The 26,230-nt window shown below is 45.4% G+C and overlaps 1 protein-coding gene across 4 annotated transcripts in view; it reads right to left on the minus strand.

Annotated features, from left to right (window-relative positions):
- ZNF462 (zinc finger protein 462) overlaps nt 1–26,230 on the minus strand; it is a 154,264-nt gene that overhangs the window by 78,413 nt on the left and 49,621 nt on the right. For 2 of the 4 annotated variants that reach the window (XM_055132498.1, XM_055132501.1), the window contains exons 2-6: nt 12,605–12,854; nt 6,269–11,901; nt 5,336–5,488; nt 3,530–3,816; nt 481–599 (exon numbers count right to left, since the gene is read on the minus strand). In XM_055132498.1, the coding sequence (XP_054988473.1) occupies nt 481–599; nt 3,530–3,816; nt 5,336–5,488; nt 6,269–11,901; nt 12,605–12,824 (6,412 nt within the window). In that variant the 5' untranslated portion in view covers nt 12,825–12,854. The remainder of the gene's footprint in view (nt 1–480; nt 600–3,529; nt 3,817–5,335; nt 5,489–6,268; nt 11,902–12,604; nt 12,855–26,230) is intronic. The other 2 variants (XM_055132503.1, XM_055132506.1) reach the window with 2 other exon arrangements.

The raw sequence follows: 26,230 nt of genomic DNA on the forward strand, positions 1-26,230 counted from the left end.
TCCCCAGAATCCCATACGGTCCCCCAAGCACTGCCAGGAGCAATTCCTGAGTGCAAAGCTAGGAGTAACCCCTGAGCATCGCTGGGTGTGACCCAAAAAGAAAAAAAAAAAAGGGATCCCACCTATTTGGGATTTTCTTTGTCCCTTTGAATTTCAGGTTTATAACTTCCCTTGAGTTAGGAATTACTCCTAGTAGATGTAACAATATTCTACATTTCAAATAGGAAAGAGAAGATTTAGAAATTCCTCTAAAAATAAAACCTATTCATGGAACAGATCAATGATGGATGATATGGGTATTGTATCATTTTGTCTTAGATTAATTTCTTAATTTTTCTCCATTGGATTAAAATAAACATGCAAATCATCTGAAGAATAGCCTATTTTCAGGTATGGGATATAAGACTTTTAACACTTTGCTCAAGAAATATCAATAGATTTCAAATATGGAAAACTCATGTCTCACTATCAATAACTCACCAGCATGAGCTTTGAGGATGTGAGTTTTCAGCCGGCTGTTGTAGGAGGACTTGAAGGAGCAGAGTTTGCATCGGAATGGTTTATGGTGACCATGGTGGGTTTGCATATGGCGATCCAAACTTGTTGTAGAAGTCAGAAGAAAAAAAAAAAGGAAAAAGAAAAGAAAAATGATAAAATTAAAAACTGCACATAATATTCTTATCATTGCTGCCTCCCCCCAAGAATCTTATTTCTCTGTTTTCCAAAGTTTTTTATTTTCATTTATTTATTTTTTTAATGAGGAGGAGCAAGAATTATACCTACTCTAAAAGAAGGGAGAAGTAAGAAAGGAATACATCTTTAGAAATGGCAGTGGTATCAGGTCATAATACTTTTCCCTTCTCTAGAAGTTGACCATTAGGCATCTCAAACATAAAATATATATTAATTCACGTTTTCTCAAAACTTAAGAGTGCAATAAAGTTCATTAACATTTTTAAAGAAAAAATTAGAAAATGTTTCCTAATAAAGGACTTCCTTGTTAAATATTATTTTCACTTTAATCAACAGCACATGAGTGAAGAGAGGCATTGAAGAGACCGAAACACTTGCTGTAGTCTGAAGTATTTCTAATGTCTCTGTAAATATGGAAGCGGATTGGGAGGGAGCCCAAACTTAGTTCTATTTTCTGATTAATACAACCCCGTTTGCTGTGCATCAGTTTCCCAGAAACAAGTTAAAAGGAAGTTATTTAATTATGGTGAGCTCCCAGTATTTCATAATAATTACTAATCTAAAAAAAAGTAATAAATCTACCAAACAAGGTGTGGGAAGAAGTTCTAATTTGTATCAGTACCCCAGAGAGCTTGATTCCATTCTAAATGGCTCATATGGGAATGGAGCTGCTTACCATTTAAACACAGAATGCTCTCCTGAGCTCCAAAGCAGCATTTTCAATTGCCTCCGGACATCTCCCGCTGGATGTCCTTTAGCTATCTTAAACTCAACCAGCCCTAAACAAACGGTGCTACCTCTGCAAAAGAAATTCTCTTATTCATGCTCTTCTTTCTACAACAGCAGGAGCATTTTCTGTGGTAGAGATCCTAATTTCCTCAGTCATCCTCCAAATTTCCTAACTTCTTGGAGGAGCTATTATTATCTCCTAATTGGTCTTCCACACACTATTTCCCCCCCCACCCCAACCTCATAGGACAAACTCTGTAGTCAGAAGTCAGGGATCTAAACTAGCTCTTAGTTAGCTCTCTGTCCCTGGGAAAGTTACTTAACAACTGTATTTAATAAAAGGCCTCACTCCTCTTATCCACACAATGGGAAGATAATAAATAGCCCCCACAAAGGGCTATTTTGAGTAATAGATAATAATTGAAGGGGTTTTGCACCATGCTGGCACAGAATAAAGCTCAATTTATATAAATAATTATGAAGATTCACTCACTTCAACCTCTTCCTTTTGTTAGTGATGTAAATTACACAATACTAATTCTGCAGCAACTCTAAGTCTGTTATCTTCTAAAGGACTCAAACCTGATCTTCGACTATTCCTTAACATATAATTTAGAGATTATATAAACTGAAGGGCCCCCCAATGAACTTCACTCAATCTTCTCATCTTTTCCTCCACAGAGTATTTCTGCATAAGTAATTCAAACCTCCACTTCCTACTTTAAGACTTGAATCAAAGTCCTACTGCACAAATTCCTCCTTGAACATTTTCCAAAGTAAAGGCACTATTTTCTTCTCTTAGAATTTCATGACATTTCTAAACACCAGTGTCTTGTCTTGCCATCTGTGTGCTTGTTTTAAGTATCACTGTATCACTGTCATCCTGTTGCTCATCGATTTGCTCATGCAGGCACCAGTAACGTCTCCATTGTGAGACTTGTTGTTACTGTTCTTGGCATATCGAATACGCCACAGGTAGCTTGCCAAACTCTGCAATGTGGGCGGGATATTCTCAGTAGCTTGCCGGGCTCTCCAAGAGGGACTGAGGAATCGAACCCGGGTCAGCTGCGTGCAAGGCAAACACCCTACCCGCTGTTCGATCTCTAGTATTTTCCTTAGATCAGGTACTGTGTACTCTTCATCTTTATATCCTTCCCCCAAAGCCTTCAGTATCTTGCCTAGCACATGGCATATACACTTGTGTCAGGAGATGTGATAAATGAGGTTCAATGGTACTTATTAAATTGATAAAATGGCAAAATGTTTTGCTGTTTCTTTGGGTTTTGCCCATGCATGAATCTGATGACAAAAATTTAGAATTGTAACCCGTCCTAACCTCTGATAGAAGCTCTGTCTCCTCCTGCCTTTCAACAACCCACTAACTAGCACTTTATGTTTTTAAAGAAGCAAATAGCCCATTATTTATTTTCAATTATTATAAAAATAAACAGTATGCCAATCTTATAATCAGTCACCTTCATATAAGACTGTCAGAACATATTATTGAACATCCATCTCTCTCACATGGCTCAAAGGAAAAGGTGACACAATGGCATCTCCTCAAAAATCTAGGGCTTTCCTCTCAGCCCAAAAAGTCTTCCACATGCCCAACAATTTATAATGTTAAAGCTCTGACAGGCCATTGGCAGGCCCCTCCGTTCACCATAAGCTTCATTCCCTCTCAAGGTCTATTTTTTAAAATAACATCAAGGTGACTCTTTCATCACCTGGGTCAAAAGTCCCAATACTTCCTTCTTGGTCACCCCGTTTCCCAAATGGAATGTTACTTCCTCAAATGAGGATTCAATTCCCAGTGAACATTACTGTGACAGAGACATCAGTAAATTCACGTATCACAGAGCACATCCCAAACTATCATTTTGAAGAACGCCTACTGTGGCTCAATGCAATTTCAGCCAAACTGTTTCCTATTCTTAGCCCCACAGACTGCTGGAGTGACTGAGGCTCAAGGTAACACAGCTGACAGAAGAGCAGGTGTGAACCAGGAGCTGGGGCTTCGGGCTCCTGCAAGCTTCTGTTCTAGCTCAGCTGCCCTCTCCTCTTACACGCCTCCCGACACCACTCACCACCACTCAATAGCACTTACTTGTGCCTGAAAGCAGAAACAAAGGAGCAGTACTGGCAGCTGTACTTGTCCTCTCGGGTAAACATGGCCAAGGCCAGATGGCTCCTCTCATGAGAACGCAGCCCCTGCATGGACATCAGGACTCTGTCACATTGACTACAATGGTATCCCCCCGGCCGGGTCTCATCCTCCAACATTCCATCAAGCAAGCAGTGTTCACCATCCACCCGGTTCACCAGGGTGCCGGTGGCCTCTTTGGAAGCTTCAAATCCATCCAGGAACAAGTGGGAGGGGTCTTCGGCCTCCTGCTAAGAGAACCACACACACACACATGCCCCACCAACAAAATAAATATCCATCATCATTGCCCCCAGCATTTCTTCTCTCCCTTTATTCTCCCAACTGTGTCATTCTTTCCTCTTCACTGCTTTCTCCCTTGCCTCTCTGGCTCCCCCTAGAGGGAGGGCTAAAGACCTGAGTGCCATTCTCCATGGTGGGTTCATGTTAGGGCAGTATTTAGCCAGGCACCATTACTGCTGCTTGGGACACACCTGAGGAGGGTCACACCCACAACATAAATCATTCACCCATTCATCTCCCATCAGAAGAAGACTGTCCAGACATCCATCCCATCTGCACTGATCTAAAGGTAGGGTTCGGATTATGGTTCAGAGAAAAGCAGGGATGAAGCAAAGATTTGTTGCGGAGGAAACTTAGGCCATCCTTTGGGGGTGAAGGAAAGTGTGAGAACTTGCCCTTTTGCCACCAAGCTTGCCCCACCGCCCTGAAGACTAACCCCTTAATTGGAGGTTACCGAACAATTCAAAAAGAAAGCTGGGGGGGGGGGCGCGGCAGCTTGATTAAGAGGCTTGTGCTTGGAGGTAGCTCCTCATTCTTGGAGCTGATCACATGGACAGAGTCGCTCTGCTCCCCCCAGTAATCCCAAGAACCCAGCCATGGACACAGCACTGGGACAGAAGGAAGTGACCGAAGCTGCCCTAGGAGGTGCCCATTCTGCCCACATCCGGGAGCTTCAGTCTTCCACGAAGGAAAACAAAGGAAAATGAAACAACATATTGATGACTGAAGGGAGAGACAGACAGACAGACAGAGACAGAGACAGAAAGAAGAGACCTGAATAACAGTCTCTGTTCCCAATGCAAAGGGCTTTGTGACATCCTGGGAGGAAGGCCCAATGTCTCAGTAATGGACATGGTGGCTGCTGCTTGGATCATAAAGTCTAAAACAGGTGACCTAATACAGGTCAGGTGGGGGGGGGGGAAGAGTTGATCAGTAACATATGGGTGAGGGGATGGAGGAGCCAAAACAGGTCAGGCTTTTAGTTTTAATATCTGACACTCCTCCACAGACCCCTAGTAGGAAGCATAAAAGACGGGATTCCCTTAGGTTTTCTGCACTGTCAGCCAGAGTAATGGAAGGAGCCAGGGAGAGGAAAGAAAAAAAGAGAAGATTCTGGAAGCTGAACCCACGGACTCCCTCTTAAGAGCTCAGACGACTCAAAAGAGCCAACACCTAATGGCACTAAAGGCAGAATAGGAGGGTGACCCAAAGCCTCCTGGACCGGGTGGCCTGGATCCTCCAATTCCAAACTATCCACATGGAAACTTGACCAGGTAGGTAGAGACACGGAAGGTGAGGAAGGTCCAACCTGCAAAGAAATCAAAACAAACCAGCGCAAGGTAAGCAATCACTCAGGAGCGCTCCCGGGCTGGCATGGCCTTTACTGAGTGGCACGAGCGATGGGGTTATAGAGGAAACTCAATGATTCGCATGCGAGATGGCTCCTGCGGGCCTCCCGGTTCTCACCTTCACGGCTGGGACGCTGCCATACTGGACGTGCTTGCGGAGGTGGTTGCAGATGGCTCGGAGCGTCGGGTGCACTTCCACACAGAATTTACATTTGTAGCCCACCACCTTCCTCTCCTTGATCTTTGGCACCTCTTCTAAGTGACCAAAAGGCTGGTAAAATACAGTGGTAGCCATCAGTACTCCAAGCCCTCCCTCAATTGCCGGCATTTTTATTCTTGTAGCTTACTAGCAGATTTTATTTTAAAGCAGATTAGCAGGTTAAAAAACCCCGGGAGAGCTATGTGAGTATTTTTAACCAGATTCGTCAGTCTCGTGGCACACTGCCTACTATGCAAAGTCTCTGGAACCCAGGCATGGGACAACTTGTGAGGAGAGAAGATTTCTGTGCAGATGCCTCATCGTCACTGCCACCAAGTTAGCTGGTGTTTCAAACCCATTTCCACCGCGCAGGTGAAACGGTGCACAGCCACGTCACTTAACGAACTTCTTGGCAAAACAGCTACTCCTTGAGCTGTTAGAGGTTCCCGTAGCAGATACTGCAGACCAAGACACGGCTGAGAGGTGCTAATGAGACCACGGGGTGGCCCCCCCCACTGCCTCAGGACCGAGAGCAAGCGTTGTTGTGTGTCAAGGCCTCATTATAAGGCTACTCGGCAGAGAGGAATACAGAGAAACCACCCCAACCTTCCCCTGGGGAGCCTGGGGAGGAGAGGAGGGAGGGGAACAAGACCGTGGAGAAGGGCGAGCATAGAAGGGCGGGGGTGGGGTGGGGGAATAATCAAGCTCGAAATGTTTAATTGACTTATTGAGCTCTCTGGCAAGCTAAGTCACTAGGAAGCTGGTAGCAGTTTGGCTGGCAACGAAGAAGCGCATGTGGGCACCAGTGATGAGAGGCCTCCTGGGGGAAGGGAAATCAAAACATATCCTTACCCTCTCTTGTTTGAAATCTGCAAAAGCACCATCTGCATATTTCTGCTTGCTCAAAAGCTGTTTCCTCCTCTCCTGACGTTTGGCACGCTTCTGGAATTCCTCATTGTGAATGTTCAAGTGTGAGGTCAGCTCGGCTGTGCTTAGCAGTTTGCTATCACAGTGCTTGCACTGGTAGGCGGGGTTCTGCACGCGGGGGCCGTTGTTGCCCAGGATGACGAAGTCCCTCTTGAGATCCCGGCTGTGGTGGTCAGTGTAATGCATGCACAGCAGCTCCGCCGTGCTGAAGGACAGCTTGAAGCATTTGACGCAGCGGAACGGGAGCCACTCGATCTCCTGCGCGTCGCCCTCCACCTCGGCTTTCTCCAGGCTGCCTCTCTCCTCCTCTTCCATCAGCAGCGGCTTCTCGTGCTCGTCGGCGTAGACGGCGGTGAAGTAGCCCCCCAGCTTGCTGGCGTGCTGCTTCTTGGGGAACACCCCCGGGTGGCGCTTCATGTAATGGGACACGATGCCCTTCTTGCTGAAAGACTGGAAGGAACAGAGGGAGCACTTTTTCTTCTCCACGGCCCGCCGGAGCTCCTCGCTGAGCTGGGGCGAGTCGTCCTTGGGCGGGGACGGGATGATCACCTTGTTGGGCTTGTCGCTGATGGTCCTGGAGGCGGCCAGGCAGTGGGTGTAGTAGGCATCGATGTCGTGCCGCTTCTGGTAGTGGGCCGCCAGGCCTTTGCGGATGGGGTTGGTGTAGGCACACAGGGCACACTTGAAGAGGTTGTTCTTGCCCTCGGGCTGGGCTCGGACGTTGTTGTGCTTGATGCGGTAGTGCCTGGCGATCCCCTTTCTCGTGGAGCAGAAGTACTTGCAGAGCTGGCACCGGAACACCGTGTGGGACACCAGGTGCGAGGTAGAGAAGTGAGACGTGGACACAGACTCCTCGCCCACCACCTCCTCCTCAGTCACAGAGACCTGGGAGGGGCTCACTTCAGTGGTTATCTCAGGCTCAAGGGACACGGGCAGCTTCGGGGGCGACTGGGAGAAGACATCAAACTCCGGCTGATTGTGATACTTTTCGTAGTGGATCTTCAGCTTCTCCAAGGTGCCGTGGGTGTAGGGGCACAGCTTGCAGCGGTAGGCACCGTACCCTTGCTTGAAGATCCTGCTGGTTTCCTCCACATCATTCTGGGCAATGTCGGTTGACTGCTCCACGTCGTGCACGAAGTCCTCGGCCGTCACCTTGATGGAAGGGTGTCGCTTCTGGTAGTGGGTCAGGACGCCGTGGATGCGGGTGTTGATGTACGGGCAGTGCCTGCACTTGTAGACAGCACCGGGGTTGATGTCGATGTCCTGGGCAAAGTCGGCTGCCTTCACTTTCATGCCAGGATGCTTCTTCCCATAATGGGTGAGAAGGCCATGAAGGTTGTTATATTCAGACTGGCAGACAGTGCACTGGTACGGGGTAGAGGAGATGGCGGGGTTGGCAGAAGCCAGCTGGATGCCTTTCTCTGGGGAGAGTCTGGCATCCTCTGGGCACTCGGCTTCCTGCTCGGGGAGTGGGGGGGGCATATTATTGTCACAATTCATGGGGCCCATCAGCTCTTCAGAAGGGGGAAGGAGAGTCTCTACCACATCTTTCTCCTTGATGATATCCAGCAACCCAGACTCGTCACCGTTCATGGCCCAGGGGTGGAACGCTTGATAGTGACTGGTGATGTCCCAGATGGAGACGGCTTCAAAGGCACAGTCTCGGCATCTGTAGATTTTGGCTTCAGCTGGCATTGCAAGAGAAGGAGGGGATGGGTCTGGCCCCGCCCAGAGTTTGGTAGCCATGTAAGTGTAGTCAACATAATGCTCTGGGTGTCTCCTTTGGTAATGGAGGAGCAAACCATTGGGCTCAGGGTGGGAATAGATGCACCACTCACAGTGGTAGCCAGCTTCTATCAAGCCATCTAGAAACGCCCACCGCATAATGGACGTAACTGTGGCCTTCAGGGCGGGGTGGTCTTTCTTAATATGCTTCCTCAGTGCATAGAAGTAGGGGGAGGTATATGAGCACTGCCTACATTTGAGCGCTCGGAGCTTTGTTTTGTCCCGCTCTATACTAGAGGAAGGGACAAGCATGCAACTGCCCGGCTTCTTCTGGTTCCGGTCACAGAGGCTTCTGATGGTGGCTGTGTGCTGCCGGATCACATCCGCGTTGGCCTTGAAGTCGCGGTGCTTCTTCTGATAATGTATGAGGACACCTTTGACGGTCCGGTTCCCGTAATCACAGTGCTGACAGAAGAACATCTCATTCTCCACGGGAGGGCCATCGCTCCGGTTCAGCTGCTGCATGGGAGCAGGTGGCCGGGGGGAGCCTTGGAACCCCTCGACCCCTCTCATCATGGCAGCTGTGGGAGGAGCCTGTCTGATATATTTGGCAGTGACCTTTATTTCTGGGTGTCTTTTCTGGTAGTGGACAAGCACGCCCACAACTGACCGATTGCTGTAGGAACAGTGTTTGCAGTAGTAAAGCTCGGTACTGAGGTCTGGTGGTGGGGGTTGTGGGGGGGGTGGGGAACCCATGTTGGACATTTTGGGAGACATTGGAGCACCCACCTCAAATGACAATTGAGAAAGGGCAGTGCCCCTGTCCACAGACACCATGCGCATGGTTTTCTGGATCCTAAAGTAGGAAGCCTTTTCTTCGGGGTGTTTCTTCTGATAATGGACCAGCACAGAATGCATGTTGGGGCTCGCAAAAGAGCAAACGTCACAATCGTACACTACAACGGTGTTCACTGAGGGGTCCTTCTGGTTTTCACATTCTGGAGGAAAGGTCTTGGAAGGAGTGTTTTTACCAAACGGAGATGGCAGGCCGCCACCACGTGCCACAGGCGTGGAAGTCGCCATGCTCTTGGGAGCTGAGTTCAGAATCTCCCGGAGCGTCTGGGATTCTGTGTTTAGCCCTTCCTGCTGCTCCACGACATAGCTGGAAAATATCATCGCGTTGTTGATCTTCACCGTGGGATGCATTCTTTGGTAATGCGGCATCAGGCTCCTAACATTCGGACTCGTGTATGAACAAAACCGACACCGGTAGATCAGATCCGAATGGTCGAAGTTGAGGACATTCATGGCTTCTGGATGGTGTTCGCCGTAATGCTGTTGCAGATCTTCAAAGTTGGTATAATCAATGTAGCATTCCAGGCACCTGTAGACTGCACTGTGGTCATTGGGGTCTAAGATGTACCTAAAACTGAATTTAATATATGGGTGCATTCGTTGGTAGTGGGTGCTCACACTCCGGGCAGATTTGTTGTTAAAGTCACAGTGTTTGCAATAGTAAAGCCTTCCAGAGTCACCAAAGTCTGTAGTTTCATTATTGTGCTCAGTCCCATAGAGAGGTGTTGGAGTGTTCAGCAGGGCAGCATTGGACACCTGAAGGTCTTTCAGGTTTGCGGAGGAGCCATAGTAATCCTCTTCATCTTCAGAAAGAGTGAGCTCAATCTCGGCCCCATTGGTGGCATTGTAATCGTGGGTGACATTCCTGAAGCTGGGTTCCTTCGGAGGCTCCCCAGCATCTCTTGCCCAGAGCTGCTGGGCCGAGAAGGAAGTGGACACCTCCAGGACTGGCTCTGTTGGCTCTTCTTCCCTATCTAACTCAACCTCTATCTCCACTTCATTGTCTTCCTCTTCCTCCTCGTCATCCTCGACATTGATGACTGCATCTTCCTGTTGTTTGGTTTGGTTAATTTTGCTCTGCAAGTTGCTGGCTATCTCATCAATCCTCGTTCTCTTCTTCACGGGCGATAAATCGAGGGGAAAGTCATTCGCAAGTTTCCTAGAGGCCTTAGCTACAAAATGGTTCTTGGAGGACAACCCAAGAATTGAGGTCTGACTTTTCTTCACAGTGTTACTGGAAGAGGGATGGCTCTCTGTCTCACTTTCCAATGGTAGGCTTGAGGGTTGCCCCTCGAATTTTGGCAAGTTGTCGCAGAATGAGTGTTTGTGCTGCTGATGGACTCTTAGCCCTTTCAGAGTGGTGGTGGAGTAGTTGCACATGGTGCATTTGTAAGGGTGCAGGGGAGCGGCTTGCAAGGGTGGCTGAGGTGCTGGTGGTGGTGGTGGTGGTGGTGGTTGGGGTTGTGGTGGCACCTGATGTGGTGGCTGGAGCTGGGGTGGCTGTGGCTGTGATGGAGGGGGTGGTGGTGGTGGTGGCAGTGGTGGCGGTGGTGGTGGTGGCTGCTGCTGCTGCTGCTGCTGTTGCTGCAAAGGATCCAGCAGGACCCCTGACTTTCTACCATTGATGCTTGAGCTCTCGTAAGACATGACGCCTTCATTCAGTGAGGAAGAAATGCTTTCATTCTGGGAGTTCACAGCATCCCAGTCTGATGTCGTACCCGTGTGACACTGTTTGTGAGCTCCGAGTTTCAATGAGCTTTTGCAAGTAAACGGACACTCGTCACACTTGTAGACAGCGGTCTTTCCAGACAAGTGGATGTTCTCTATGTGACGGGAGATGCTCCGTCGATGCATGGTGAGGAAAGGACAAAAAGGGCACTGGAACCTGTTCATGAACCTTCTGAATGGAATCCCCTTGGTCTCCAATAACTTGTTGCCATCTGAGCTCATCAGCTGCTCTGCAGACAGACCTGACACCTGGTGATCCATGGCATTTAGACCATTCTCACTGTCTATTTCATTTAACTCTTCATCAGAACTAGAGTCATTCAGCATGCTGTTCGTTTCCAGGTCAGCAGAAGAATTGGTCATGTCAGCCATTCCGTAACGGGATCTCTCAGCCAGGTTAACGAGGCCAGAATTGTGAGGTGACTTCGGCTTCATCTGAGGGTAAGACATGGGCGAAAACTTGGAAGCAGAAGAATTAGGTCTCATGATAGAGTTGCTCATGGAGCCCCGGTAGCTGGAGACATTAGTGTTGGGGATCTCCCGGCTTGCAGCATTCATGGACAGATAAGTGGAGTTGGAAGTGGGGCTGGGGTCACTGTTCTGTACCTCGGGTAGATTAGTAGTCCCTTCTTGCTGCTGTCTGAGACTGGAAAGTATCTTGACCATACTTCGGTGTTTCTTCATCATGTGGTCACACCAGCGTTCTCGGCGTGGGGTCTGATAGCTGCACCACTCACAGCAAAAGTTACCTCGAGACTTAGTCAAAGGTTTGACCATGGATTCTAAGATGCTGCGCTCCACCACCTCTGCTGGCAGTTCTTTGCAGGGATCTTGCAGGGACACAGGAGGAACCACAGGGTCTGGCAGTGGAGCAGGGGCTGGTGGGGGAGCAGAGGTCTCCTTCAAATTGTTCTTGTGATACATCTTCTGGTGCTTCATTATTCTTGCCCTCCTTGGTGACTTGTATGTGCAAAACTGGCAGGAGAAGACCTTTCCAAATCCCTCATGCATCATGATATTATAATTTAAGGACCCTGGAACTGGGGGTCCCACGGAACCCCCTTCAGCTTGAGCTCCATGGACCTTCCGAGTGTGTTCAATGAGGAGGTTTTTGGACCTGAAGTAGCGTACGCAGAACTTGCATTGAAAAAATTTGTTGGTTGGTTTTGGATTAGGGGCAAGATGCTGACTGTAATATCCTGGACCGTGTCCATAGTAACTTCCAGACCCCAATGCAGAAGCATTTTGACCTAAAGAGAAAGCACAAGTTAAGTGGGGAAAGCAAAGCAAAAGCAACAAAGAATTAAGAAATTCAATCAGACAAATCAATTTACTTTTCAATTATTCTTCATTAAAAAACATCACAGTCAAAAGCCCTAATGCCTCAAGATGAAGCCCTGAAGAGTATTAACCCAACATTAATGATCATACACATATCGTCTCTCACAGACAAAGAGGCAGTATCAGCTTGAGGTACAAAAACGGCCTCATCTTCATTCACCACATAAGTTTCCTAAGCTGCCACATTCCTTCTAGAACTTTCCAAGTTTACTGTCTGTTTTTCAAATGTAAAGGAAATAGAGGTATAAGAAAACTAAGATGACAACATCCTGGGATACTTCAGGCCAGACACATAATGTCCAAACCACAAAAAACATCTCATGGAAGCTGGAGCAATAGCACAGCGGGTAGGGCGTTTGCCTTGCGTGGCCGACTCAGGTTCGATTCCCAACATCCCATATAGTCCCCTGAGCACCGCCAAGGGTGATTCCTGACTGCAGAGCCAGGAGTAAGCCAGGTGTGACCCCAAAAGCCAAAAAAAAAAACCACAGGGCATCTTATGAAGAGCAGCAAACTCTGCAGAAGCCACACCTATCAAGAATTACGGCTGTAGACAAAAATGGATGACAGCGATGAAATCCATCTGCTACATGGAGTTTAATATAGATTTACCTGATAAGTCCTCTGCAATAGCAAATTCATCCTTTATAGAAGAAAATTCCACCTCTGTTTGATTACTGGCATTCATAGACCCGGACCGTGGCTCATTTGCATTGTCTTCAGCAACATCAGTGGGCTGCAGAAAGGCCGTGTGGACATCCTGAATGTGTGCCTTGAGATCTTCATAAGATGGGGCTCTGAAGTCACAGCCATCACACTGAAGCACCTCCATGATCAGGGTCTAACCTCTCACATTAGGAACCTGTGGCAAAGGCAGAACAAAGCACCATTAGGCATGCACTAGTGGCATACCCCAAGCCAATGGGGTTATGGGTCCATTCATGGGAAGAACTAAGATAGGCATATTTCTCTTGCTGAACTCTGCCAGTTGGAAAATTAGAGCAAGGGAGACCATTAGACATACTGATGTCCTAGACTACATAACTTCAAAGGGAAGTTAAACACCAAGATAATTTTTTTTCTAGCCTGATAGCAGTATATCTTCAAATGCTACTTGTGAAGGAAACTTGAAAGATTTTAGCAGTTTCTGGATACATTTCTTAGTTTGACTTTGGTTCTGACTTGGACTTCATTTTAAACTAGAACCCTCTCAGAAGGAAAGATGTCTCTAGAAAAGGTAAGACAAAAGTTCAATCTCCATGACCCATTTTAACATTAAAACATTTAATGCTGTATCACCAATTGGTGAAATGGTATTGATTCTCAATGTAGTGGTAGAGAGCTTTTATTATACCTCTTATTATTTTAATATCATAACTGATATATGAGGCATACCTCTTTCCTTCCTTCCCCAGCTAAGTTGGATTGCTTTTTTGTGCTTTTTTTTCTACGAGCTAAATGGTTATTTGCTCTTTTACTACCTACCAATTATAATCTAACAGCTTCTCCAATCTAATTAGGTCATAAAATATTTCTCATGAGATTCTCAAACAACCAAGTTTAGATGACAATCTAGTTTCTAGTTTAAAGTTGAACGTTGGTTCTTCCATTTACATTATGGCAACAGATACTTGCAGTTGTGAAGAGAGGCTTCTAAGTCAAGACTTTTCTTCTTTCCTTTATACAATCGGAGCATACACTTGAACACAAAAAGTGGTGAACTAGGGGTGGGAAATAGAGTAAAACTTGCTTGGCTACGTTTATTCGGCTATAAAACACTTGACCGAATTCCATAGCTACCTTCCCACTAATTCAGTGGAAAGCTTGACCATGGACAAGACAAAACTGTGTTGGGAAGATGCAATCTATCTTAGCTGCATGGACTGAGTGGACATAGCCACTGGTTATCTTCATGAAGGAGTTACCTCACTGAGCTCACTGCAAATGCTACCGAGTCACAGCAATCTAGAACCAGAGGTCCAAAAGCTAAACCTGCAGCCAAATCTTCCTCTCTATTTATTCTAATAGCAACATCCTCTCCTGTAATAGCAAGAGAGGAATGATTTCTGCAGGAGCACTCAAGTCAAGCCGTAGGTCACTGGGGTGAGAGGAACCGGGGCAGTAGGATTTGCTGTGGAAGCTTGCCTGAGAGTCTGTGAACAGAACTTCTGGCAAGTCCAGGTCTGGTCAGAGCGAGCTTGCAGAGGGAGACATGGATATTTGCCTCCTCTTTCTTTCACCCAGTAATTTATCCCCTTTTTTTTTTCCCTTTTCTTTCAATAAACATCAGGCGGGGCACCAGAGTCTTTTCAGTGAAGGCTCACTATTCCATAGACACACGCTTCTGTGTCAAAGCACCAACCCAAATTGTGTGGAAGAGGTTGCTATCAGCTTAGGATCAAATTACAGCAGTCACTGAGGCCCCACCCCACTTCTCCTTTCGCACAGTCCATTAGACCTGAAAACAAATTTTTCCATGGTGCAGACGACTCCTGCATTTAGAACACTTCACAGAAAAAAAAAAAAAAAGCAGATCATCCAGTGTGCACTCCCCATCCCCCCCCCAGCTTAGTCCTTTCATCTCAGCCAAACAAGCCACAGCTCTGCTGAATGTGTTTATCACACTTTGAAGAGATAGGAGCTCCTGCGTCACTGAAGCTCTAAGACTCACTAAGCTGCCCTAGTCCTCTGAGCTTTAGGAGCAGCCATTTTAGCTCAGAGCTTCTCCTCCGTGCACAACATGGCTTCTCTGGGATTCTGCTAGGCTGACAATCAGAAAGGAGCAGAGGAAGAGCAGGCTCCTCCGAGGCTCTTCTCCTCCCAACAAAGAAGGAACTGTTTTCATTGCTTTCTGAAATGGAGCACCTTTCTCCTTCTCAAATGTCATTCACCAAGATCTCCGAAGGTTCTTTTAGCCCATGATTGATAGGCTGGTTCATTCGTCCCAACAGAGCTCAGTAGTTATTATGGTAGGATCCTTCCTGGACCAGATTCTGTCCTACAGCAGGATTTGGGGATTGGAGCGGGGAGAAGGGGAGACCTTCCATAATGCCTTGGCTTCTTAGGAGTCGTCCTTCCACACACAGAAGACATACCATCCGATTCTGCTTGCCAGATTCCAAAGTCTAATGACCTTTGTTAATCACCAGCCAGTCTGTCTGCATCAGCAGACCCTGCCAACAGACACACCCTTCAACACAAAGGCTGTAGCTATTCCTTTTAAAAGAGGTTCTCTGAAAGCTCCATTGTGTAGCAGAGAGGAAAACAAAATCTCTTCCCTTCAAAACTTCAAGCCTTTAGAAATAATGCAACAAAAGGCTTTCTGCTGTGTGTCTTTTGGAAAGTTTGAGCCCAGTTTGCACAACATTCACAAAAATGATGCTTCTGCCCACGGAGAGCAGGGTACCTCCAGCATGAAGTCATCACCCAGACACGAAATTCGTCACCCGATGCCATTCTGTAATATCTAGGGGTCTTTGGAAGTCGTTGTCAAGGATTCTCACTTTGCTGGATGCAAACACAAACCAAGAGTCTCCTTATTGTGTTACCGGGGAGATGAAAGGGTTATGAGAGCCGAGGGAAACAAAAAAAGACACTGATTTGGAAAAAGAAGAGATGATGAAAGTGATTTCCTAATGGGTTCTAGCTTTAATGTTGTTGCTGTCTCTACCTCGGAAACAGCTCAGAGTCTTAGAAGAGGTTAATCTCCAGGCTGCTGAAGAGAACCAGCATCAGATACAGCTGAATGGCCTTCAATTTGATGTCTGCACCAAGCCTGGAAATGAGGAGGTCATCTCCTTTGAAAGCCATTTTACCTTTGTGTACACATTTCACCTAAAGAGTCTGAGAGAAGAGGAAAATAGAAGCTGCTGGCATGGCCTCAATAATCAAAGCACCTGAAGGTGATGTGTTTGAGCGAGGACACACATGCGCAAGGAGTGTTAGTGAAGGGAGCAGGGACGGGAAGAGACAAAGGAACTGGGCTTGAGGATGAACCACCCATCCACCAAAGAGCACACTTTGGCAGCAGATGGCAAATCCTTTGTGAAACTGACCATAACTTGGGTGGGGAATGGTGGGGGGTGGGGGAAGATGAACAAGAACGGCCACATCTTTTTTTTTTTTTTTTTTTTGACATTTTTGGGCCAACCCAGTGATGCATAGGGGTTGTTTCTGGCTCTGCACGCAGGAATTTCTCCCGATGGTGGGATGGGACCATATGGGATGCCAAGAATCGAACCCAGGTCAGCCAGGTGCAAAGCAAACACCCTACCCACTGTACTGTCACTCCAGTCTTAAGTGCCACACTACTGGCCTCTTCATCGACCCAGAAGCACAACAATCCTGAGATGCTCAATGAGATGCCGATCTGCTATTCATTTATGATTTAATACTAAAATCCTGAATCTCTGATCTGTTGACATCATTAAAACAAATACCATGATGGTGAGATTAAAGCAGTGAACTTTTTTTTTTTTCTCACTGACCAAATATCAGCAAGATCAAAAGCAGAAGAGGAAGAGCTTCTGAACTCACTAAATGGAAATGCTTCTTCAAAAGGTCATGAGATGGATATACAGTTCAAAAGTACACCCGCCCCATCGCCTGTCCCCCAGCTCAATGTTGCCACGAACGACCCTCAAGGCCAAACAGGTTTTGGAGGATAATATGACTAAACACCACCGCCCACAAGGCTGCCTGCTAGGTGTACGTGGATCTATTTTCAAACCACCCAGTGCCTAATGTGATTAGTCTTCTTAACACAAAACCCCTTCACCATTCTCATTACTTGTGCCTTTCGCGCCTACTTATCTCTAGTGGTGGGTTTGTTCGATGGGCACTTAAACTTTGGGGATTTCCAAATGGATGGTTTTGGGAAGAAACCCCCAATTCCAAATCCGAGACATAACCAGTTCCTAAAGACATATTTAGAGAAAATGTCAAGGAGTCTTTTTAAGGAGATGAAACAGACACAAGGGTCGGGGTTGGAGGAGACATTATGGACATAGGCTATACTTGCAACTGTCACAACACCAACTTTAAGATCTAATGTCTACCCATCCACTTTTTTTTTTTCTTTTTGGGTCACACCTGCTGATGCACAGGGGTTACTCCTGGCTCTGCACTCAGGAGTCACTCCTGGTGGTGCTCAGGGACCATATAGGATGCTGGGAATCAAACCTGGGTCGGCCGCGTGCAAAGCAAATGCCCTACCCGCTGTGCTATCGCTCCAGCTCCCCTTCCCCCACCCCTTTTTCCCCCCATCTACTTTTTTGTCAAAGTTCTGTGCTCAGAATTCCAGGGTGCCCTCAGTTTCCTGCCTGTGAAGACGAAAAGAGGCAAATCACAGCTCAACTGCATATCCATCCAGCTCCCTGACCAGGCGTAACTGGGGGGAAAGGGGGCTGTTGTTTGGAGGTCTCAGAGTGTCCTTGCCATCCTGCCAACATCAACCCTGACTGGGGCCAGCTTGGAGAACACCCCACTTTTTAAACCTACCTGGCCGGGAACACCGTGTGGTCTTCAAGTCAGAGTCCTAACTGTCTCCAGGAAGTGTCCAAATTAATACACACAGACCTTGCCTGGATCTAACTTGTTCTTTGAGGCCAGGACTGCTGCTCAGAAACAACCATGAAGCACCTTAGCCTCAGTGATCCAGTGGCAACTAATTAACTACAAAGCCTTGGAGAAATAGAACCAGAAACACCATGAGATGCTGCTCCTCTGTCCACTCCAGAAACCTAGTTTCTAAGACGCTGAACTCCCCAGTTCTGAATCACGGTTCTAATAAAAGGCTTGGGTGCACACCTGTTGTTTGTGCTTTTCTTTCCTTTCCTACGAACGGAAAAACCAATCGCCCAAGGACAGCAAGCAAAATGCATACAGGTTGGAAGAACTCACTGAGACAAGCAGAAAAATCAGGAATCTAAAGAAGAGTCCACAGTATCCGGAGTTGAGAGACTAGTGATTTAATGAGGTCAGAGGTTTGTGAAGTGTTTTGGAAGGTTTACAGTTGCAGGCTCTAGGACCATGTTTGAAAGGAAGGAAGAATTTTATGCTTATGGAAAACTAGGGGGAAGTCACCAGTGATTCCAACTGTGAATGCTAGGATATGATTTTTAGCATAAACCAGGGATGGTTTATGTCGAGCCTTCTTAAACCTTTTCTACATGTGACCCCTTGAAACTTTTACATGTCTCAGGCACATAGGTACACAAATTAAACATTTCTGATAATCATAACTTTATTTCAAGACAAACTTTTAAGATTTTTCATGACCCCTCACACTTAAGAGGCGGGCTCAAGATCACTACTAATTATTTACTTTTGCCATAGTCAAAGTAGAAAATCTAATTTGAAAATCATGCCAAGTATCTTTCCAAACAGCATTAGACTGAAAATGGAGGCAAAGTCTCCTTTAGGAAACAGTACCAGTAGTTACGGAATCACATTTTAAAGTGCAAACATAGTGTATTTTTTTAAGTCTTAACTTTAATGTTGGCATGGGTATGCGTCTTACAAATTAACAGGAACTCTCTATTAAGGTATACTTCCTCCCTTCTGAATTAAGTACAAATGATACACAAATTGTCCCCAGGTTATTGTTTTTTTTTAAAAACAAGCAGCAAAATAAAACCAACAAAGAATTTCCAACAAGTTACCTCCATCAATCCCACAGTATTTGGTGCTACTATAGATCCCGGCTTACCATGTGGTGTCTTCAAATGTCCTATCAAATGTTTACAATGTTTGCTACATGATCTAAGCAGTTCTGTGTACTCTTGGCAATTCACCACACTAATGAAAGGTTTAACATATCAGGGTGGATAAATAATTAAGGAATTCAGAAGGGAGACACAGCTGTTCTTCAAAACCAAATTTTCAGAAGAGAAAGGATTAATTTGCAGTCACATATGTAACCCCCAATAGGAGACTGAATTTAAACAGTAGCTGTGAAATACCAGGAGACCTTGCCAATGCATGTGGCCTCAGTTCTATGTGGTTCACTGGAATCGGGGTGGGGTGGGGAAGACAGGGGGAGGAGAGGGTACTTGGTAACAGAAATACCAAGTCTGAAGCAGTCAATGTGCAGGTGAATAATCCAGTCACCTTCTGGACAAAAATGTTGGTGTTCAGATTATCTCATTTTAGCTGTTTCCCTGCAAAAAAGTTTGCAAGTATCACAGAGCATGCTGGAGTGTGATATTTCATATCAGATGCCTCTGGGATCCTCATTCAAATGAGATGAGCAACTATCATTATAATCCAAGTGACTAAAACAAAAAGTTTGATATGTAAATAAGAGGTGACTCTGGTGGAGTGACCTGTTATGAAAGCAGGTAGTGTGTGTCTAATACAGAAAGAGATAGTCCATAGCTTCTGGAAAATTCATGCATTCCTTTGCAATGATATAAGGCTAATTGAGGCCAACAGGCCAAAAGGCAGTCTGCCAGCTCTCCTGTCCTCAGAAAAGGAAGCTTGTGATTTGAACAAGGAGATAAAAGAGGAGAGAAGGGACAAGGAAAGAAAGGGAGGAAGCAGGGTGGTATCTTGGTAGCTTTAGACTTCATTGTCTGTAAAGGGGAACCTGTGGGTCACCAGATAATTCTAATTCTAAGAAGAGCCCTGACAATACTCCCCTTGAGAAACCAGGCAAGACAAAGGCGCATCCCTGCATGAAAAACCTCCAAATGCCACCAGGACCCAGGACACCCCAGCTTCTCTTGTCCTTTCCAGTCATGGAAAACCATTCTGGGTTATGACTGAATTCACTGAAACGTCACGGGTTCATCAGCAAGTCCTTTTGGAAACTTTGAAGCCATTCTTGCCTGAGCATTCAGAAGGAGGAAGCTGATCTATCCAACATCAAACCTCACCCAAATGGCAGAGACAGGAAAAAAAAAATCATGGTTTTTCTTTGTAGACGCTTCAGAGTGCTGGCTGGGTTTCCACAGCCTCTTTTCACACTACAAGAACTCTCATTACAAAAATTGCAAAATTAAAGGGAAGGTGCAGATAGGCTGCTGGGTCTTCATTACAAACTGATGAAGACACAGAGTAAGCAGAAGCTGTCTGTCGGCAAAGCGTGTTCCACATCAGGGTAGCCCAAATCATGGCAGCACCTTTTCTGCGTGTCTCAAAACCAGACTGACACCCATTCCTCATCCCTTGAACTCCAGTCTTGGAGGAACCTTCGCCATAACTCTTCCAAAGGATCCAGCCAACCTCACAAATCCAAATTCTAAATCGAATTCAGGGAATCGATCCAGAAACATGTTTAAGAACCTAGTCTGTTCTCCAGCACCACTCAGAAAAGCAAGCAAAATACCCTCCAAAATGGGTGGTTGTTGGCTTATTGAGGGAAGAAGGAGGAAAGTTTCAGAGGAACTTCTTATTTGGGAGAGATGAAAAGGTCCACCTGGGTGGTGAAAGAGGCCATGAAATCACAGTCTGACCCCTCTTAAAACCTGTACATCGCTTTGGTTTTGTTTTTCACCCTTCCCCCTCTCAAAAAAAAAAGAGTATTTATTTATATGTTTTTTTAATTGAAACACAGATACTGCTTTGTGCTCTGTAACTTTTTCAGAAAATTCTGAAAAGTCACTTCCTTTTCTCTTTTAATTTGGTTTTGGGGTCACACCCAGCAATGCTCAGGGATTACTCCTGGCTCTGCACTCAGGAATCCCTTCTGCTGGTGTCCAGGGACCATATGGGATGTCAGGAATCAAATCCAGATTAGCTGGGTGCAAGGCAAGCACACTATTTGCTATACTATCTCCAGCCCTTTTATTCTTTTGTGAAAAATGCCATTGAGATTCTGTGGTTTACAATACTATTAATGGTTTTTCATACACATAATTTAACACCAGGCCCACCACCACAGTATCCACCTCCCTTCCCCAAGGAAACCAATGCCCCTCTCTTTCAACTCTGTCTCCCACCAAATCAATTTTGTGTATCATCTCTTTTGTGTTGCTCTTGGCCCTTTGTTGCTACCTTGTTTTGAGTTTTTGTTTGTTTGTTTTTTGGTGGTTTTTTTTTTTTTTTACTTTTTGGGTCATACCCAGTGATGCATTAGGGGTTACTCCTGGCTCATGCACTCAGGAATTACTCCTGGCGGTGCTCGGGGGACATATGGGATGTTGGGACTCGAACCCGGGTCGGCTGTGTGCAAGGCAAACACCCACTGTGCTATCACTCCAGCCCTTGTTGTGAGTTTTTAACTCCCACATATGAGAGTGATCATTCTGTATCTATCTCTTTCCTTTTCACTGACTTCACTCTGCACGATAATCCTCTAGTTTCATTCATGTTGCTGCAAATGCATGACTTTGTTCTTAGAGCTGCATAGTATTCTACCATGTATATGACTATCACTATCATTATCATCCCATTGATCATCAGTTTGCTCGAGCAGGCCCAGTAATGTCTCCATTCATCCTAGTCCTGAGATTTTAGGAGCCTCTCTTTACTCATCCTTCCCAATGGTGCCACATTAGAGGCTCTTTCAGGGTCAGAGGAATGAGACCCATCATTGTTACTGTATTTGGCATATGAATATACCACAGGAAGCTTGCCAGGCTCTCCTATGTAGGCAGGAAGCACTCGGTAGCTTGCCAGATTCTCCGAGAGGGAGAACTAAGCTATAAGATGTCGCGGAAGAGAGTGATGCAGTCTCTTGCCCCCGTGCTTGGTTTTCTTCACTAGGGTCACTCGGAGGGGGTTGGTTGAGTCTTCCTCCCCACCCCAAGCAGAGACCCGGCAGCCGAAGACTTCCAGGACCCAGCCACAGCCATATTCAAGGCCACTCTCCACATGCTTGGACAAGCCTCACGCATGAAGGAACTGGCAGAGGAACCCAGGTGTGTGGGACATGGGGCTGAGATTGCCACGCCTGCTCGGATTGGGACTGGGCCTCTTCTGCCCAGATCCCCCATTTTCCAGTCTAGGCAGTCACACCCACAAACTGCCCCCAGCCCTGTGTAATCCCATCAACGGCCAACATCCAGAGACTATAAAACCAAGCTCCCGGAAGTGGGACACAGGCCTGCAAAGCAGCCCCATGACATTATGTATATATACCACAGAAAAGCCATTTTCATTGGGGGTTAACTACCCGAAATCTGGGGCAAGGCAATGAGTTTTCTGGTCTAATTTCTTCTGTCTGATGAAACAAGACTGGCATCTGGGTCAGTCTGTCTCTCTCCCAATCATAGTTCCTGATATCTCAGCTACCCTGTCAAGATGAAAACTTGCAGGTTGCTTTCTAGAAAGGTAATCAATGTCTGGGTGTTTGTGTATCCTGAACTCTTTCAAGTCTTCCACACCAAGGCCAATGCCATTTCTTTTTTTCTCCCCCTGGCCCCTATCACAGAAGGTTGTTTTTAATTCTTATTTGATTACTCTATTAGTCTACTCAAAGCCACTGGTTTTCCAATAAACTATGATACAACAAATTAATAGAATCTTGTAACAGAAAAAACACAGTATGTGTTTATGTATAGGGCTAACAAATATCCTCAAATTAAGATTTCTTTAAAAGATGGCTAAGAATTTCTTTTCTTTTACTTTTTTTGGTTTTTTTGGGTCACACCTGTCGATGCACAGGGGTTACTCCTGGCTCATGCACTCAGGAATCACTCCTGGCGGTGCTCAGGGGACCATATGGGATGCTGGGAATCGAACCCGGGTCGACCGTGTGCAAGGCAAACACCCTACTCGCTGTGCTATCGCTCCAGCCCCTAGGAATTTATTTTTTTTTTTTACAATACCCAATCTGTTTTCATTAAGTCTACCCTTGTAAATTCACTGTACCCCAAGAACTTCTAATTAGAAAGTCAAGGCATTTTCTTTCCAACACAATAGTAGAATTTTATCACCACGTAAGAACACTAGAGTTCTCAGATATTTGGTCAAGCCCCACGTTCTATAAATCCTTAATGATAAATCCCACCTCTGCCCAACAATCCTAGGCTTTTCAGCTTATTCGCTAGCTATCTTCTTTTTAAAAATGAGAAGGATACAGAAATGCTTCGCCAGCAAATGAAAGAATCTGTTCCCAGCAGGTGTGATGACTCTGCCTGCCGTCTTCACCTTGAGCATGTCTTTCCAGGCCTTTCTTTTAGATTAGAATAGGAAGTTTAACTTTTTTTTGTACAAAGGGCGTGTTTCTACATGACTTCCTTCTCATATCTTGAAAGATTTTTTCCAACTTAACTCACTCCTTTTTTGATTAGTATTCAAAGACAAATGCCCATTGTTGTCAGGTAGACTCCTCATCATCTGTCTAGGTTCAAGGTTTTATCCTCCAAGGTACTTACCCTGAAAACTTCCTACTGGCAGTCACACATCTCAACTCACCTCCATGAAATGCTAGGTCCTTCTAACCCTCATGTTACCAAAAAAAGAAGTAATCCCAAAGTGGAACTTTTTGTCAACGACTCCCACCTCAACTCCTACTCAGGAGTGTTTGACAAAACACTGGGCTACTGTGGACCAGCCCCACTGGTGAAAGATGTTAGTGGCAACCAATGAATAGAGGGCAGGATGCTCCTGAACATTTTCCAATGTACATAAGAGTGCCTGTCCCACCAAAGAATGGCTAGGTCCAAAATGTCACTAGTGCAGAAGATGGAATCTTCTCACAAGTGGCCTCTTGGAATTTCTGCCTTTCTAAATTCTCTTGTGGGTTATGGCTGGGGAGTGTCTGGTCTAAACAATCCCCAAATTCTCTCTCCCAGCCCAGAGATTTTATGATTCTGTGGTTCCACATAATTTTAGCATCCTTTATGCTCTATATCATACATTTACAGTTCTCTTTTTTGATTTGTAGTTTCCTAAAAGCTCTTCACAAAATACCCAAGATGAAGGCACATGATAGGTCCCTCTATAGTGATAAGGCCTTTGCATTGTTAAATATTCTGTGGGCTTCATGTCCAAGTTCCCTATTTAAGCACGTAACCTCCAAATAAATTTCCTGGAAAAAAAAAACACAGCATGTATTTTCTACTTTCATATATGTGAAATTACCTCCTAAGTGATGAGGCCTGAGGCTACTCAAGAATACCCTTCAAAGGACAAGTAATATGTCCTTTTTGGTTCTAATAATCTCCAGGAACCAGTATAGGTTTGATTACAAAATCTATGGTACAAAAGAATATATGCATGCTTTCTTTCCAGAGGAAAATTATTAAGTGGTTCCAACTCAAACTCAGTGTTTATGAACCCAACCAGTTCCAAAGGCCTCCATGACCAGAAAAACAAAACAAACAGTGCTAAATAACATGACCCCCACCCCCCACCCCTCCAACTAATGAAGCGCAAGAAACCACATCACAGTGGTTAGCTGACTTCGGAGATACTAGGCATTCTTAGCTTCTACTTATCCTTGATATTTGAGTAATGCCACCCTCCTTTCCCTCATGCAGAGGAAGGGAGGTGAAGGGGTGGGGTGTTCTGGTTGCACCATTCCACCCACATTATTTATAACACTGCTAAGCTACCCTGAACTGATATGACACCTAGAATCATCACTGGGGGCTACATGATTTTTCATTTAGTTGCCTTCCCTCCGCAAAACCCGTTTTAGTTTTGTCTGCGAAGATTCTGGAAAATCTCAAGAACAATTCCTATCTATAGCTCAAAATTGCATTAACCATTTTCAAGGGAGGAAAGGATAACCAACTTAGGAGAGAGCAGAGGTTTCTCTCCTTCATTTCCTTGAAAATTCTGAAACAATATTCTTTCTGCTTTCATTATATCCTCTCTCCAAGTTCATTAACTCTAGGCACACAATGTTCATTAGGAAGGAGAGTCTAAAGACCTCGTAGTCCAATCTGGCCTAATAGTCTCATGTTTCAGACAGCCCAAGGAAGGTCTCAAAAAAATAAGGCTTTTGGAACATAAACTCTGAAGCCAGAAAAAATAAATCTTTCAGCAGTTAAGGATTCTCTATAAATATTATTCAAGTTCATTAGTAACAAGTCACACTTACCCATGCCCCATATCATCCTGAATCTTATCATCCTGAATGCTATCCCCATATCATCCTGAATCTTCACTGGGGATGCAGAATCTAGAGAATAAGTCCCAGCATTTCTTCTGCTCTGAAAAATTCATTCAGGAGTGCTACAGGAAAGGTGCAAAATACCTCGTCTGCAGTTTGCCTGTTCAGAGATCTTCTTAGGCATGCAAGCAGTGTATTCATTCTTTGGAAAAACATTCGGGAAGACTGAAAGTTGCTGACAAAGGTATACACAGAAGAACAAGAGCTATAACACTGAATTATCTCTCCTCAGAATCCAACCTCATGAAATCAGAACAAGGTTATGTCGTTGCTTTAAGCCTGCCAAATCTACCCCACGAGAAACATCTCTTGTTTCTTATGGAAAATGTGCACTTCGAACAGAGTCGCTGAAGGGGCTGGCTGAGGAGGGCGAGGAGCCTTTGCAAATATCAGGGTCAATTCATTCAGTTAAATGGAAAGGTGGCCAGTGAGTCCTTACAAAGGTATGTCCAGGAAGCCACCTTCTCATGGTACAGCAGTAAGTGGCTCAAGCCAATCATTCTAGAATACTATTGACACCAGATACATTTTATGTATATGTATCTTGAACCAAAAGCTTCAAGTTATATAGCACATTTGGAAACCAAGGACCACTTAACATATTTTACAAAATTTTCCTTTATCCTTTTTATTCATCTCTCAATCGGTAGATTCTTTCTTTATCCCTTATTTATCTACGCATCTAGTAGACACGCATATTCGTTTATTGAATATTAAAAGCACTGTATCACTGTCATCCCATTGCTCATCGATTTGCTCGAGGGGGCACCAGTAACATCTCCATTGTGAGACTTGTTGTTACTGTTTTTGGCATATCGAATACGCCACGGGTAGCTTGCCAAGCTCTGCCTTGCGGGCGGCATACTCTTGGCAGCTTACCAGGCTCTCTGAGAGGGATGGAGGAATCGAACCCGGATCGGTCACATGCAAGGCAAATTGCCTACCCGCTGTGCTATTGCTCCAACTGAATATTAAAAAAGCAAAATAGATCAGAAAGTCCAGAAACCATGTGTAACTTTTCAAATATTTTCCAAAAGGGTCTCATAAGGACTGCTTAATAAAAAGAATGGCTTAGAAATTTAAAAAAATGCTACGATCTTTGTTGTGCCTAAGCATGCTTTTTCTCCCCGTCAAGTATCTTTCCTTCAAAACTGTACCTGCCACAGAGGCAG

This window comes from Sorex araneus, chromosome 1, assembly GCF_027595985.1.
Source record: "Sorex araneus isolate mSorAra2 chromosome 1, mSorAra2.pri, whole genome shotgun sequence".
Lineage (NCBI taxonomy): Eukaryota > Metazoa > Chordata > Mammalia > Eulipotyphla > Soricidae > Sorex > Sorex araneus.